Raw genomic sequence first — 15632 nt, 5'->3', positions numbered from 1 at the left:
TTATATGACTTAGTGATTAGTGACCCCGTGTAAACACATCAGTACCCTGGTGTGTACACAGTCTGTTTACCCGGGACACACTTCACACGTTCAGTATACACGAACGCTGCACAGCTGATGTGCAGTGATTTTATATAGCCAGATTATTGTACACGAAATGTAAATATCATCTCACTTCAAACGAACATCATCACTCATCCTTCCTGAGATAAACGGCTGTTTATGTTTTAAAACACACATCAAAGACAAAGGTTGGAGCGTGTTGGTACATACAGGTTATAAATACAACAATTTGGTTCCAATATTCACAGAGATCCTGATATCTGAGAATAGGTTACCGTTCGGGAAATGATGAAAATATGCTGCCGAACTCCACATGTAAAAATATATATCACGTCGTTCACATTGTTTAACAGACAATTGTCAAAACCGTAACCATGATTTCACAATACACCTAGTACTTTATAGAAGATATATGCTCGCAAAAGAAAGATTGACATAGGGCTAATTATACGGTAACCTTATTCATTCAGAAAATATAAATATGTTACCTTGGTAACACTTGCAGTTGCGTTCATCTTGGTGACGTAGAATATAAACGGTTAATATGTGGCTTATTGGTCAAGATATAATTACCTTGGTAACACAGCAAAGTTAGGTTACGATGGTAGTCCATTATACACGTGGTTACCGTGTAATTAGGAATACAAATGTTACCTTAGTTACTCATAATATGTGTTGTCATGGTAACAAACAATAAAATTTGGTTACCTTGGTGACACAGAATATACATAAATTACATTGGTCACATATTGAGGATCACATAAGCTTCCTTGGTAACAACCAATATATCATTGGTTACCTTGGTGACAAAAGACATTAAATGTGGTAACCATGGTGACAAAACTATATAATCACCATGGTGATAAAGATTAAGTTTTTACCTTGGATTTGCCCTTGCCATCGTAGTCCGGGGAGACGAATGTTGTCAGTCGATATCTACATCTCACTTTTACAAAATCAGGGAAATCGTCCGACATCCTTACTGTTAGAATCCTTGGTGTAGGCACTAGTATCAGGGTCGGTGTGTCACATGGCACAATTTCTCACATTATTGCAATAATATTTTTACTTTTTTACGAGAAGTTACATAACTCTATCCTCAGACACCTTCTTCCTGTTTCGTACCAAGTCGGAGATAAAGGTCCATACCCGGTCAGCTATCCCCACCGGTGTCTGACGAGTTATCTCTGAGTCCCCCACAGGCATTAGTCGCCGGATGGCAGTCCTGTGCCACTTAGGAACACTCTATCTATTTTTACTCACATCCTGAAAATATGTCGAGGATTGTTCAAACAATGCGGGTAACTCGGACTAGGGCTAACAGTCAATATGTACAGAATAGCTCACTGTCCGATAGTACAGTATGGATCCGCGCCACTCTAATACCAATTAACTGGTGCTCGTCTAATGAGACAAAGAGGATGAGTAGATTCTGGGTCTGTCCGAGACAATAGCTCGGCGGATACTGATTATGAACGGTAATGTGTGGCACAATAATCAATGGAGGTAAGCTGTCCAATACGTTGTGACCCTCCACCGTAACACGCCGGAATGAATTCAACCTGATCAATTGTTTCCGAAAGCGACTTACAACAAATGATGGGATCGTGTATTAAGGAAGTACACTTCCTCTGTTTGTGGCGCTAGCTTCGTCTTATTACCCTTTTAAAGAGCACAACACACGAATCTGTCAACATAAACATGACAAAACCCCGACAGTTATAGTAATATCAACTTCTTCGTGGCATGGATCCAAAACGCAATAATCCTGATTCAGTGCACCACAAGCCATCAGATTTACACTCTAAAATATAATACTGAGTTGTAGGTGTCTGGGAATCAGGCATTTGTAAGACAATGTCATTTTTCTCCTGAAAATTATTTACACATAAAACAACTTCCCAAAGCAATCAACTTTTGTCTTTTTCTCTTTCCGTGTGCTAAAAATCCTCATTTGATTTTAAAATGATACTAGCATATGTTTATGGCAAAGTGGCCATTTAAACACACATTCACCTACAGAGATGTTGTCGGTTAGCCTGCCCCAATAAAGATGTATTTATTACGTCTGAAACAGTGGCACTTTGTCCCCACCCTGAGGTATTAATAGTTGTATTACTGATACCCCAGTAAGCACAAGTCGCCCATTAGATTCCCTAGCTGATTACCATATATCATTTCACCTTTAAACAGCGCAAAAAAAATCACACAACTGATTAAATCAAAATTACAGGATAAACCAAGTGTTCAGCAAACACTATTAATCTGATATCCAATATTAACTGATTTGCATGTCGCATGTCAATTACATCAACACAAACATGCATATATAGTCATAAGTAACCCGGATATGTCCATGTAGTCTGCAGAGAAAACTTTGTCATTGACCTTCTAAAACCCATACATGGAACATTCCGAATCGAAAGGGGGCTTTCTGGAGCTTTCTACATCACGGAAACTTTCTTCAGTTATCTTACATAGAGACCAACCTAGAGCACACTAAATCATATAAAGCCTCGTTGTGTATTCATGTCCTGAGGTATTCTGAAATAAGGTGGGCTTCCTAGGATATTGAAAACTACTGAGAGTTAAAAGCAGAGCTTATCCCTAGTATTCAAGACATTACAAAGCTTCCGAGCTTACTGAACCATACCCGTCGTCTTAGAATAGTTCACCATTGTTTATCAATGTCCAGTTAAGTCCATTACATGGTATATCCACATCATATCCTCCAAACGTTTTAGCCATCAATGTATAGGTAATATCGTAGGTAGCGTCTGTCCTCCTTGTCAGAATTGCATGCTCCCCTGTAATAACGCCGTACAGATATTGTTCCGCTACAGCTTCATTTCACATTGTTATTATCGAGTCATCATTACTACCATAAACCATAGTTCCATTCCATCCTCTACCTGAATACACACCTGTTTACACCTGACTACACCTGTTTACACCTGAAGTAAATTTAAGGTAAAACTGTCCATAACCAGCCAATCCCAACCTCATTCAGCCTTTTTAACCGTGATCTCATTTAATATGAATATCACGGCATCAGGGTTTGATATTAAAATATTTACAAAAATATCATAAGTATTATAAAGTTGTGTTATTGTGGCGTGAGGTGTTGACTGCCGCAATATAATTCCATTTAACAATACAATACGTCTATCGTGGGGCTGTGTTCGATCAACTGTGTCTGAAAACAACATCTCTGCTGCCGTAATAGCATTTTCTTTGTCTGGGCTTAATTCAGTAAATGTTGATGCCCATGTGTTATTGCTATATACTACCGTGGAAGTCCTAGTCATGTTTGATAAGTCGACGGGTGACGGCGTGGACCGGCTCTTTTTAATTACTTCTGTTAAATAAATTGTTTGCTTATTTACCTTGTGAATGGAAGCCCTTCACGCTCATTATGAAAACCAACAAACTCTTTACCAACCCAAAAATCTAAACATAGGCCAATAATGAAGCAATGTTAGGTCAGTGGTCTACAGGAATCTTTGGAGAACCATGGAACTCCGACAGGACCGAACACTAACCTGCTTGACACGATAAGCGATTTCTCCTTTTATTCTATTGATCAGTAACATTGCTTATCATATTTTAGATCTTAAGCTACTTTCTAGAACATTTATATCCAACTCTGACATCTTGTTTAATGTCTAACACTTTGGTTTTTTGATGATAGATGGGCATCACCAGAAACAGAAAAATAAGTTATTTAGAATATTGGTAAAATTTTGTTGGGATTACTGAAGTGTTTTATGAACACCTTAAGCAATTGAATGACGCGATGTTTTTTTGAAACGATAAAGGAAGCTTTGCGTTCAGCAAGAATAGTATTCCTCCATTATACAGCGATCCGGATTCGAACAAAAGAACCTCAATCAGCATGGAATGCCAGAAATCGTAGTTTTTATATTACAATGCAAAAACAAAACCACAACTCAAGCACCAAGTCAATGAGACGAGAGCAATAATGTACACAGAACGAGATCAAAGGCTTCAAAAAGAACATCGATGTCCAATATAACGGTAGGTTAAGTCATAATTCTTCAAACGAGAGTCGGTGTGATAATGGGACCATCAGGGCATGTAGACAAGAATGACCACAAAACAACGTTAGACTCAAAGTACATCATTACTAGGTATTTAAAAAGATGAAAATGGGCTCACACTACCATCTAGGTACCCTTTCCATCATATGCCACTAAATTGGAGCTTGGATAACATCCATAGTGCTATACTTTGTAAACATTTACCGTTGGCACGTAGCAGTCTCCATACCTGGCTCTAGATTGACTTCAGTGATCGAAGTGTCATATGAAGTACTAATTACAGGCTGTTAGAGATAGGTCCCTGGTGGGGTCCAAGTAGGTGATGTGGGTCAGGGTCCTGACATTCCCCTACACTGGAGGGTGGCACACACTTATATCTAATTGTGGGAGCATTTAGGGTGAAGATCTCCAAAATCAAATGTCAGTAAAAGTCAATACGGCAATGTGTTAAACACACATTTATATATAGGAATATATTCAGGACATGATCAATGATATGTTTATGTAGAGAAAGTGTTTTCGAGTTTGTATAGAGAATGTCACGGCACCCTGAAGTGTAGGAGAGGACATCCGACTTACTGCACGATGGTAAACGTCTTATTGTGTGAACGTGGCAGTGGATTCAGGTAGAATGCATCAAAACACAGACCAGTGAGGAGTCCTGGTAGTGAAAGGGGAACTAGTAAGGGCATCAAAACAAAGACCTGTGAGGACCCCTGGTAGTAAAGAGGGATCTAGTAAGGACACAGTGAATTCAAAATGATCACCAATCTATGTTTTGATTTCTGGTCTATTGAACATGGTATCATGCAAAGTAGAAAACTTGACTTTGATTAAGTATACTTTCGTGGATAACATCATTTAACGTTATGACAGTTCAAATCAAATCTATTCCATAATATTTTAATTCATACGTTAAACTCATTTCTATTGGTTAGATCTTTGAGGTTTTTTTTCCATAGACCGTAAATGTACGTCAAATATTATGACGTTTCCGCTGGAAATTTTAAAAGACGCGCAGTCATTAACCAAACTGACCTATTGGATAAGATATCAATCAATCCTAATTAAAATTAGACTTGTAATCCCACTCCACTACGATGCTCTACGTTACGCAATACAAATACCAGAAATTAAAAATAAGACAGGCATTTTATCAATTTTCAACTTACATGACATTTATCGCCACTTTGTCAAACGCATGATACAGCTCGTCGACAAGTTGTCGCAACCCCCGCAAGACAGCAATATACAACTATTTCATTGGTACAAAGTGCATCGGGGCCAGTAACCCCATCAAGACAGCAGTATACTACTGTTCCATTGGTACATTGTACCTGGCCCTGCAGGTAGGGCGTTAGAATTGTACCTGCTGCCCCTAATGCATGATCGTAAAAGGAGACTATACTCATCTGTACTAAGCGCATACTCTTGGTACATTGTACCTCGGGGACAGTACCCCATCAAGACAGCAGTTACACTGTTCATTGGTACATTGTACTCGGGGACAGTAACCCCATCAAGACGAGACACAGTTCAGTGTACATGTACCTGGGACGTTCCATGGTACATTTTCATTGGTACATTGTACCTCGGGGACAGTAACCCCATCAAGACAGCAGTATACAACTGTTTCATTGGTACATTGTACCTCGGGGACAGTAACCCCATCAAGACAGCAGTATACAACTGTTTCATTGGTACATTGTACCCGGGGACAGTAACCCCATCAAGACAGCAGTATACAACTGTTTCATTGGTACATTGTACCTCGGGGACAGTAACCCCATCAAGACAGCAGTATACAACTGTTTCATTGGTACATTGTACCTCGGGGACAGTAACCCCATCAAGACAGCAGTATACAACTGTTTCATTGGTACATTGTACCTCGGGGACAGTAACCCCATCAAGACAGCAGTATACAACTGTTTCATTGGTACATTGTACCTCGGGGACAGTAACCCCCATCAAGACAGCAGTATACAACTGTTTCATTGGTACATTGTACCTCGGGGACAGTAACCCCATCAAGACAGCAGTATACAACTGTTTCATTGGTACATTGTACCTCGGGGACAGTAACCCCATCAAGACAGCAGTATACTACTGTTCCATTGGTACATTGTACCTCGGGGACAGTAACCCCATCAAGACAGCAGTATACTACTGTTTCATTGGTACATTGTACCTCGGGGACAGTAACCCCATCAAGACAGCAGTATACAACTGTTTCATTGGTACATTGTACCTCGGGGACAGTAACCCCATCAAGACAGCAGTATACAACTGTTTCATTGGTACATTGTACCTCGGGGACAGTAACCCCATCAAGACAGCAGTATACAACTGTTTCATTGGTACATTGTACCTCGGGGACAGTAACCCCATCAAGACAGCAGTATACAACTGTTTCATTGGTACATTGTACCTCGGGGACAGTAACCCCATCAAGACAGCAGTATACAACTGTTTCATTGGTACATTGTACCTCGGGGACAGTAACCCCATCAAGACAGCAGTATACAACTGTTTCATTGGTACATTGTACCTCGGGGACAGTAACCCCATCAAGACAGTAGTATACAACTGTTTCATTGGTACATTGTACCTCGGGGACAGTAACCCCATCAAGACAGCAGTATACAACTGTTTCATTGGTACATTGTACTCGGGACAGTAACCCATCAGGGTATACACTGTTATTGGTACATTGTACCTCGGGACAGTAACCCCATCAAGACAGAGTATACAACTGTTTCATTGGTACATTGTACCTCGGGGACAGTAACCCCATCAAGACAGCAGTATACAACTGTTTCATTGGTACATTGTACCTCGGGGACAGTAACCCCATCAAGACAGCAGTATACTACTGTTCCATTGGTACATTGTACCTCGGGGGGACAGTAACCCCATCAAGACAGCAGTATACAACTGTTTCATTGGTACATTGTACCTCGGGGACAGTAACCCCATCAACACAGCAGTATACAACTGTTTCATTGGTACATTGTACCTCGGGGACAGTAACCCCATCAAGACAGCAGTATACAACTGTTTCATTGGTACATTGTACCTCGGGGACAGTAACCCCATCAAGACAGCAGTATACAACTGTTTCATTGGTACATTGTACCTCGGGGACAGTAACCCCATCAAGACAGCAGTATACTACTGTTTCATTGGTACATTGTACCTCGGGGACAGTAACCCCATCAAGACAGCAGTATACTACTGTTCCATTGGTACATTGTACCTCGGGGACAGTAACCCCATCAAGACAGTAGTATACAACTGTTTCATTTGTACATTGTACCTCGGGGACAGTAACCCCATCAAGACAGCAGTATACTACTGTTCCATTGGTACATTGTACCTCGGGGACAGTAACCCCATCAAGACAGCAGTATACTACTGTTTCATTGGTACATTGTACCTCGGGGACAGTAACCCCATCAAGACAGCAGTATACAACTGTTTCATTGGTACATTGTACCTCGGGGACAGTAACCCCATCAAGACAGCAGTATACTACTGTTCCATTGGTACATTGTACCTCGGGGACAGTAACCCCATCAAGACAGCAGTATACAACTGTTTCATTGGTACATTGTACCTCGGGGACAGTAACCCCATCAAGACAGCAGTATACTACTGTTCCATTGGTACATTGTACCTCGGGGACAGTAACCCCATCAAGACAGCAGTATACAACTGTTTCATTGGTACATTGTACCTCGGGGACAGTAACCCCATCAAGACAGCAGTATACAACTGTTTCATTGGTACATTGTACCTCGGGGACAGTAACCCCATCAAGACAGCAGTATACAACTGTTTCATTGTACATTGTACCTCGGGGACAGTAACCCCATCAAGACAGCAGTATACAACTGTTTCATTGGTACATTGTACCTCGGGGACAGTAACCCCATCAAGACAGCAGTATACAACTGTTTCATTGGTACATTGTACCTCGGGGACAGTAACCCCATCAAGACAGCAGTATACAACTGTTTCATTGGTACATTGTACCTCGGGGACAGTACAGTATACACCCATTGTACACAGTAACCATCAAGACAGCAGTATACAACTGTTTCATTGGTACATTGTACCTCGGGGACAGTAACCCCATCAAGACAGCAGTATACAACTGTTTCATTGGTACATTGTACCTCGGGGACAGTAACCCCATCAAGACAGCAGTATACAACTGTTTCATTGGTACATTGTACCTCGGGGACAGTAACCCCATCAACACAGCAGTATACAACTGTTTCATTTGTACATTGTACCTCGGGGACAGTAACCCCATCAAGACAGCAGTATACAACTGTTTCATTTGTACATTGTACCTCGGGGACAGTAACCCCATCAAGACAGCAGTATACAACTGTTTCATTGGTACATTGTACCTCGGGGACAGTAACCCCATCAAGACAGCAGTATACAACTGTTTCATTTGTACATTGTACCTCGGGGACAGTAACCCCATCAAGACAGTAGTATACAACTGTTTCATTGGTACATTGTACCTCGGGGACAGTAACCCCATCAAGACAGTAGTATACAACTGTTTCATTTGTACATTGTACCTCGGGGACAGTAACCCCATCAAGACAGCAGTATACAACTGTTTCATTTGTACATTGTAACTCGGGGACAGTAACCCCATCAAGACAGTAGTATACAACTGTTTCATTTGTACATTGTACCTCGGGGACAGTAACCCCATCAAGACAGCAGTATACAACTGTTTCATTGGTACGTTGTACCTCGGGGACAGTAACTCAATCAAGACAGTAGTATACAACTGTTTCATTGGTACATTGTACCTCGGGGACAGTAACCCCATCAAGACAGCAGTATACAACTGTTTCATTGGTACATTGTAACTCGGGGACAGTAACCCCATCAAGACAGCAGTATACAACTGTTTCATTGGTACATTGTACCTCGGGGACACTAACCCCCTCAAGACAGCAGTATACAACTGTTTCATTGGTACATTGTACCTCGGGGACAGAACCCCATCAAGACAGCAATATACTACTGTTCCATTGGTACATTGTACCTCGGGGACACTAACCCCCTCAAGACAGCAGTATACAACTGTTTCATTGGTACATTGTACCTCGGGGACAGTAACCCCATCAAGACAGCAGTATACAACTGTTTCATTTGTACATTGTAACTCGGGGACAGTAACCCCATCAGGGACTCGGGGACTATAACTAAAGTAACCCGATTGGCCCCACGTAGCAGGGAAGTTATCGAGAACTGCTGTGCGCAGACGGAGCCAACAGCTCCCCTGCTATCAAGGGCAACGGAACAAATCATTTGTTACCTGTCTCTCTATTTAAAGAATGGCTGTTTAAAAACAAGAGCATTATTATCAGAACAAAATAAGAAATCTACATTGTATTCAGTATTCAGTATACGTTTCAGTTCTAATGATACCCATCTGGTAATAGGCCAAAGATTTGTAGAATATAGTTTTCATGACAGCAGTCAAAAACACTTGAAATATAGTTTAAAGCGATATATTACTATAACTGAACAAAATATTTTTATGCCTTTTTTCTCCGTGTTGTATTGAAAACTATAATGTTTGGTGCATTGAGTTGTGAAAATCATTCAAAGTCACGGAATAACATGTATGTTGCCTTAGAAATATCAATTAGATGTACATGTACAACACAGAATGTCAGTTTATTGTGTATATTGTGGCATTCAGATGGAAAAAATATATGCAGAAGTCACTTTACATTTACTAATAAGTATATATATGATATGGAAAAAATGTAAAGTACATTTGGTCTTATTCTGATCACATGTACTCATCTCACTGCATTGTAGACGTAAATGTTGCTATGACTTTTGGCAGTCCATCAAAAAATAATTTTGCATTTAGTAAACTTCTCAAAACATTGGTCACATTTGGTGGTGAATAATAAATACATGGACAGTTTTTCTTGATTTCTCAGTACGAAAGGTACGGCACATAAAAGTAAGTCATAATCAGGTAAGAAAGAGTTTATTGATGTTAAAGTGATATTTCTAGAACTACACTGAGGAATCAAGGAAGATCAGATCAGGATTTAGCATTATCATGTAAGTCTGAATGGTCTAACAATAAAACGATAGGCTCCTACTATATACACCTGTGATATACAGCTAGGCTGTAAAATATGAAGGACCTACCTAACTTTACTGTGGTAACATAAAGTGTACACACTCAACTCAGACGCCGTGTTTTCATTACAGCGATCTCTATTTAAACATGGTGATTCGCGGGTTAAGCTTACAGATATATCGTCAGCCATTTTCTTGTTCATGTCAAGTGTGCTATCAGTGTTTATAAGCTGATAAACTATTCTGTCCTCGATCTGTAAATCATACACCTACCTCCGAAAACACGAAAGATATACCCACCATCGTGTCTACACCTGACAAAGGCAACACACTTCCGGAGGGCTGTTTTCTATGCTATTACGAAATGCACCAAAAATGAATTGTAAAAAATAGTAAGAAGAAAAACATTGAAAAGTATGCAAACATTAAGTTCTTCAAAAGATTGACATGCGCTTAAGTGTTGCATAGAACAAAAAAAACTACTGAATGTGCTACAAAAAATAATCCTAAATCGAGATGAGGGGGCTCATCGATATTAAAGAAATGCAGATTCTTAGTTGATTATATGATAATTACGAGCCGGTGGACGTATTCATGTTCATGTAGCTCTTTGAATAACAGTTTTCGGATTTTCTGGATCATTAAAATATAACACTGCGTTATAGTTGTTATACATGAGATAATGGAGTTTGTCCAGGTAGCATAATCAATGTTACAGACAACTTTTTCAACCGACCAAATAAAATAACTTAGGAAACACACTTATCGTGTAGCATCTAAGTCTGGCCACATAGTGATCATTAGACCTATTGATCGGCATTACTGCGACTTCCTACAATAAAAACAAAAGCCCGGAATTTACACTTTTACGACGGGAGAGAAGTATCGCGAGGAAGTTGACGGGGATATCGGAAGTTATAACAGGTATCATTAATACGAGGTATGGTCTATAAGTAGGGACGGAGGGTCGGATCTAGAGGACTTCGCACCGTGAGATGTTTAAACCCCACTACTGACCTTTAAAGTACAATGACGTTTACTCCTCATACAGTGTATGAACCACTGATAGGCGGGAATTAATCACTTTGGGCATCTATAAATTCTCACAGGGATCATACACAAATATTTATTTTATTATTGAATCAATTTTTTCAATTTCAATTTCAATTCATTTTATTCCGTTGACCTTACGGTCCATAAGCACAAATTACATCATGTCAAATATACAATTGATATAATAAAAGAGATGGAGAGTGATTCATACCATAAACATTAAATTTCCAGCCAAATGTCTCAACTTTTTAATTTTTCTGACCTTTTCTTAAAAGCAAAATGAATAAATTTACCACTATTTTGTAATTCTTTAACGTTGTTAACATTTAACAATGTTTTATCCAATACTTCAAAATTCTTATTTTTTCTGGTTAACATATACAAAGGTATAGACGAAATCATTACCTGTTGTTTTATTTACTCCAAGTACAGTTTCGCAAAAGTTAGAGTGCACCTTTTCTACATTAGGAGCTTTATGATGTCCCCATTTCACTTGCATATCCCAGTATAATATTAATATATGTATCAAAACTAGGGCAATGAGTCGAAATATTAAGAGCATGATTAATCAACTTACTTCATAAGGAAAATTAAGCTTTTCTACCTCGATTTGCATATGACTTTGAGTTTTCTTACATTTTTCATTGTAATTAAATAACTAAATAAGATAATTGAGTTCGTCGACTTCATCAATGTTAACACTATTAGAAGTCCAATGTTCATTTTCCCTCAGTCTACCCCAGTTTCTAAAAATCATTATTTTTGTCTTATCAACATTGAAGAGTCAACTTACAATCGTTATTATTGTCTATATAACATATCAATTATTTCTTGCAGAGATTTAGCCGTCTCAGCAAGCAGAACTGTATCACCTGCATACATAATTAAAAAAAAGTTAATCAAAACCTTCTGATGGACATTTCTCTCCTATAAAACACATTTCACAAGAATTGACATATAAACTGTATAAAATCGATGACAATATTTCGCCTTCGAATAGACCGATCGTGTTTCTATAATATCCAGACAAAAATCCATTCTATCTTTACAAGATTTCACATTTTGATAAAGTGATTGAATAATTTTGGCATTGTTTCCATCGATTCCCTGATTTATAAGTTTAGTCCATAAAATACTTCTGTCAATCACATCAAATGCTTTCTATAATTTAAAAAGCAGCAATATAATCTTTTTTTTTTACTTTTCAAAGTTTTGTTTATCAATGTTTGTAAAACGAAAATTGCACCAATTGTGGTCATCCAGGTTTAAAGCTAAATTGGGCATCTGTTATTACATTATACTTCTAATCCCATTTCATCAGCCTTTTGTTAAATATCAATGTGAATAATTTACCCATACAACTAACTAATGTCAACCCCCTGTAATTATTTGGGTCATTGATATCACCTGTGTTTGTAAATTGGTACAACACAACCCTTTGACCATGACTCGGGAAAAACCCAGACTGAATTATATTATTGAAAACATTAGTAATACACATTCCATTTCCTGTCTAATCACCACAATAACTTAAAATGTTTATAGTACATGTATAAATTAGCGTTCTGCCGAACTGAGCAAATTAGGTAGCGTTCTGCCGAACATCATGGCTACATTTTGGTATTTGCGGCCTTCGACTGCCACTTGCCGAAGGGTTAAATGAGCTCAACTGTTCTGCTAAATATTACTGTTCGTATCATATTATGCAATCTTGTTCGTTTTGTGTGTCTTGAAAAAGTGCCAGATCGCCTCGAAAATTTGACATTTTTTAAAAATTATTTCTTTGTTCCATATTTATCATTTGAAGCAATTCATATCCTACAGTCTTTCGTTTGATGGAATCCCGTGTCATCTGGAAAATCCTGTTGATATTACTTCTTTGACCCCTATATGGTATAAATCATTAACTTGATATGGTGTATGACATTATCAGGTTTTTTCTAATGTTTACTGCACAACAACACTGTATACTAGATATATTTCCTTTTCATAACAGGCTCAATAACCGTTGGGTTTACGAAACTGACCAAAATGCGATTTACTCGATACTGAATGAAAGGGAAATATTGAAGTAGATGGTTAACTAAGGGGCAACAACCTCTACACATGAATGAGATTACTACGTACAAGTCAAATGGCTAGTGTTACTGGCCATGAAACAAATTGTTCTCATTCTTTTATCATTTCCACAGAATGACAAATATGTACATTAGCATCTTAAATCAATACAAAACAAGAGGCCCTGAGGGCCTGTATCGCTCACTTGTTTTTTTCGGTTTTTTTAGTAATTCTGTAATTTAGTAATTAGTGATTCAAAAATCACAAAGACAAATTGACCCCACGATTTGTTTAATTTTGAATCCCAACCATATAATGATGCTATAGATACCATACGAATATGCTATCAATACATAGTTTCAGAGAGGAAGTAATTTATATGAAAATAGTAGCCTAAATAACCTTCTTGACCCCGCCCCTCAGGTCCCCGAGGGGTCAACCCCATCATTTGTACAATTTAGAATCCCCACCCTAAAAGAATGTTACCATTGAATTATGAGTGATCTCCCAAGCTGAGTTTCAGAGAAGAAGTCGTTTATATGGAAACAGCCAAATTGACCCCTTTTGATCCTGCCCCTCAGGCCCCTGGGGGGTCAGCCAAATCATTTGTACAATTTTGAATCCCCACCCTATAAGGATGCTACCATTGCATTATGGTTGCTATCCCATGCTTAGTTGCAGAGAAGAAGTCGTTTATATGGAAATAGCCAAATTGACCCCTTTTTGCCCAGCCATTCAGGGGTCAGCCCCATCAGTTGTACAATTTTGAATTCCCACCCTATAAGGATTCTACCACTGCATTATGGGTGCTACCCCATGTTTAGCTTCAGAGAAGAAGTCATTTATATGGAAATAGCCAAATTGACCCCTTTTGGCCCCGCCCCTCAGGCCCCTGGGGGTCAGCACCATCATTTGTACAATTTTCAGTTAGTAACCCATACGGATGCTATCAGTCAAATTTTGTTCGAACAGCGGCAATGGAGAAATGAATCTAAGTCGATGGTTGACGCACGGACGGACGACGGACGACAGACGCCACGGTATGGCATAAGCTCACCTTGGTGCTTCGGACCAGGTGAGCTAAAAATAAAAAAGGAAATTGATTTAAACAAAAATCAATAAGATGTCATTTTTGTTGTAGGTCGACATGTGATGCAAGGGACACAATCCCTATAACTCAAGAATAGAATAACTTTTCCAATTTTCCCTCTGGTATTTAAAGACATACAATTATACAATCTACACTGGAGTAGAAATGAAAAGGCTGAAATTATGATAGCTTATATACTAGTATATAAACATATTTTTGGGTCCGCATTAAGTATATATTTCATATTATTTATGAGTAATTAAAAATGACATTACAGAAAACTTTTAAACACGAACATTCAGTAGGTTTCACAGTTCAATAACTATAAGTGTACTTGACTGGAATGTATTATGTTGTAAAAATGCCAACACATCTATTTACAAAAGATGCACGTCATATATATATATATAAGTAGATGTCTATCTTTGTAATGTTATAAGTGTCTTTACCAACACGTGGGTCATTAGGTGAAAGTGACAGTTGAGTATGGTCTAGTTTCAAGACTATTTGATAGCACATCTTAGCTTTAGAGTATCTAATTTTTTCAATATAACATAAATGAAAATTTGTATCAAGATCACAGCAGAATACACCAATCTTACACCTTATAGTATGTATTGAGATAACCTATGTAGTTGATCCAATAACATAATAATGAAAAGAAAAATGTTAAGCATCGTCGATATTCCAGGGGTTAATATCACTGTCGACAATAATAATAACCCCGGAGTGTCGAGAATGTATAGATATAAATCGTATCACGTCATAAACATACTTAAAAAAGGTCAAAAATGACCAATGACATTGTAAGAGCAGACAAGATAATATGATGTGGACAACTAATGTCGTATGAGGACATCTCTTTTGATTATCATGTTGACGTCTTCATGGACAACTATTGTCTTATGAGGACATTTCTTTTGACAACCATGGTGACGTCTCCATGGACAACTAATGTCGTATGAGAACATTTCTTTTGATAACCATGGTGACGTTAGCGTTGATAACTAATGTCATATGAGGACATCTCTTTTGAAATTATGGTAACGTCTCCATGGACAAATGATGTCTTATGAGGACATCTCTTTTGATAACCATGGTGATGTCTCCATGGACAACAAATGCCATATGAGGACATCTCTTTTGATAACCAAGGTGACGTCTCC

General features: G+C 38.5%; 1 protein-coding gene across 2 annotated transcripts in view; it reads right to left on the bottom strand.

Annotated features, from left to right (window-relative positions):
- The window catches only part of LOC138329658 (NACHT and WD repeat domain-containing protein 2-like), a 67142-nt gene that overhangs the window by 35906 nt on the left and 15604 nt on the right, over positions 1-15632 (bottom strand). Inside the window, exon 1 of one of the 2 annotated variants that reach the window (XM_069276897.1) lies at positions 945-1991. The exons of the other annotated variant lie outside the window; for it this stretch is intronic. Coding sequence (XP_069132998.1) covers positions 945-1040 — 96 coding nt within the window. The 5' untranslated portion in view covers positions 1041-1991. Of the gene's footprint in view, positions 1-944; positions 1992-15632 lie in introns of those variants that run through there. 2 annotated transcript variants of the gene reach the window in all.

Source organism: Argopecten irradians, chromosome 8, assembly GCF_041381155.1.
Source record: "Argopecten irradians isolate NY chromosome 8, Ai_NY, whole genome shotgun sequence".
Classification (NCBI taxonomy): Eukaryota; Metazoa; Mollusca; class Bivalvia; order Pectinida; family Pectinidae; genus Argopecten; species Argopecten irradians.
This window is presented reverse-complemented; position numbering and strand designations above follow the sequence as displayed.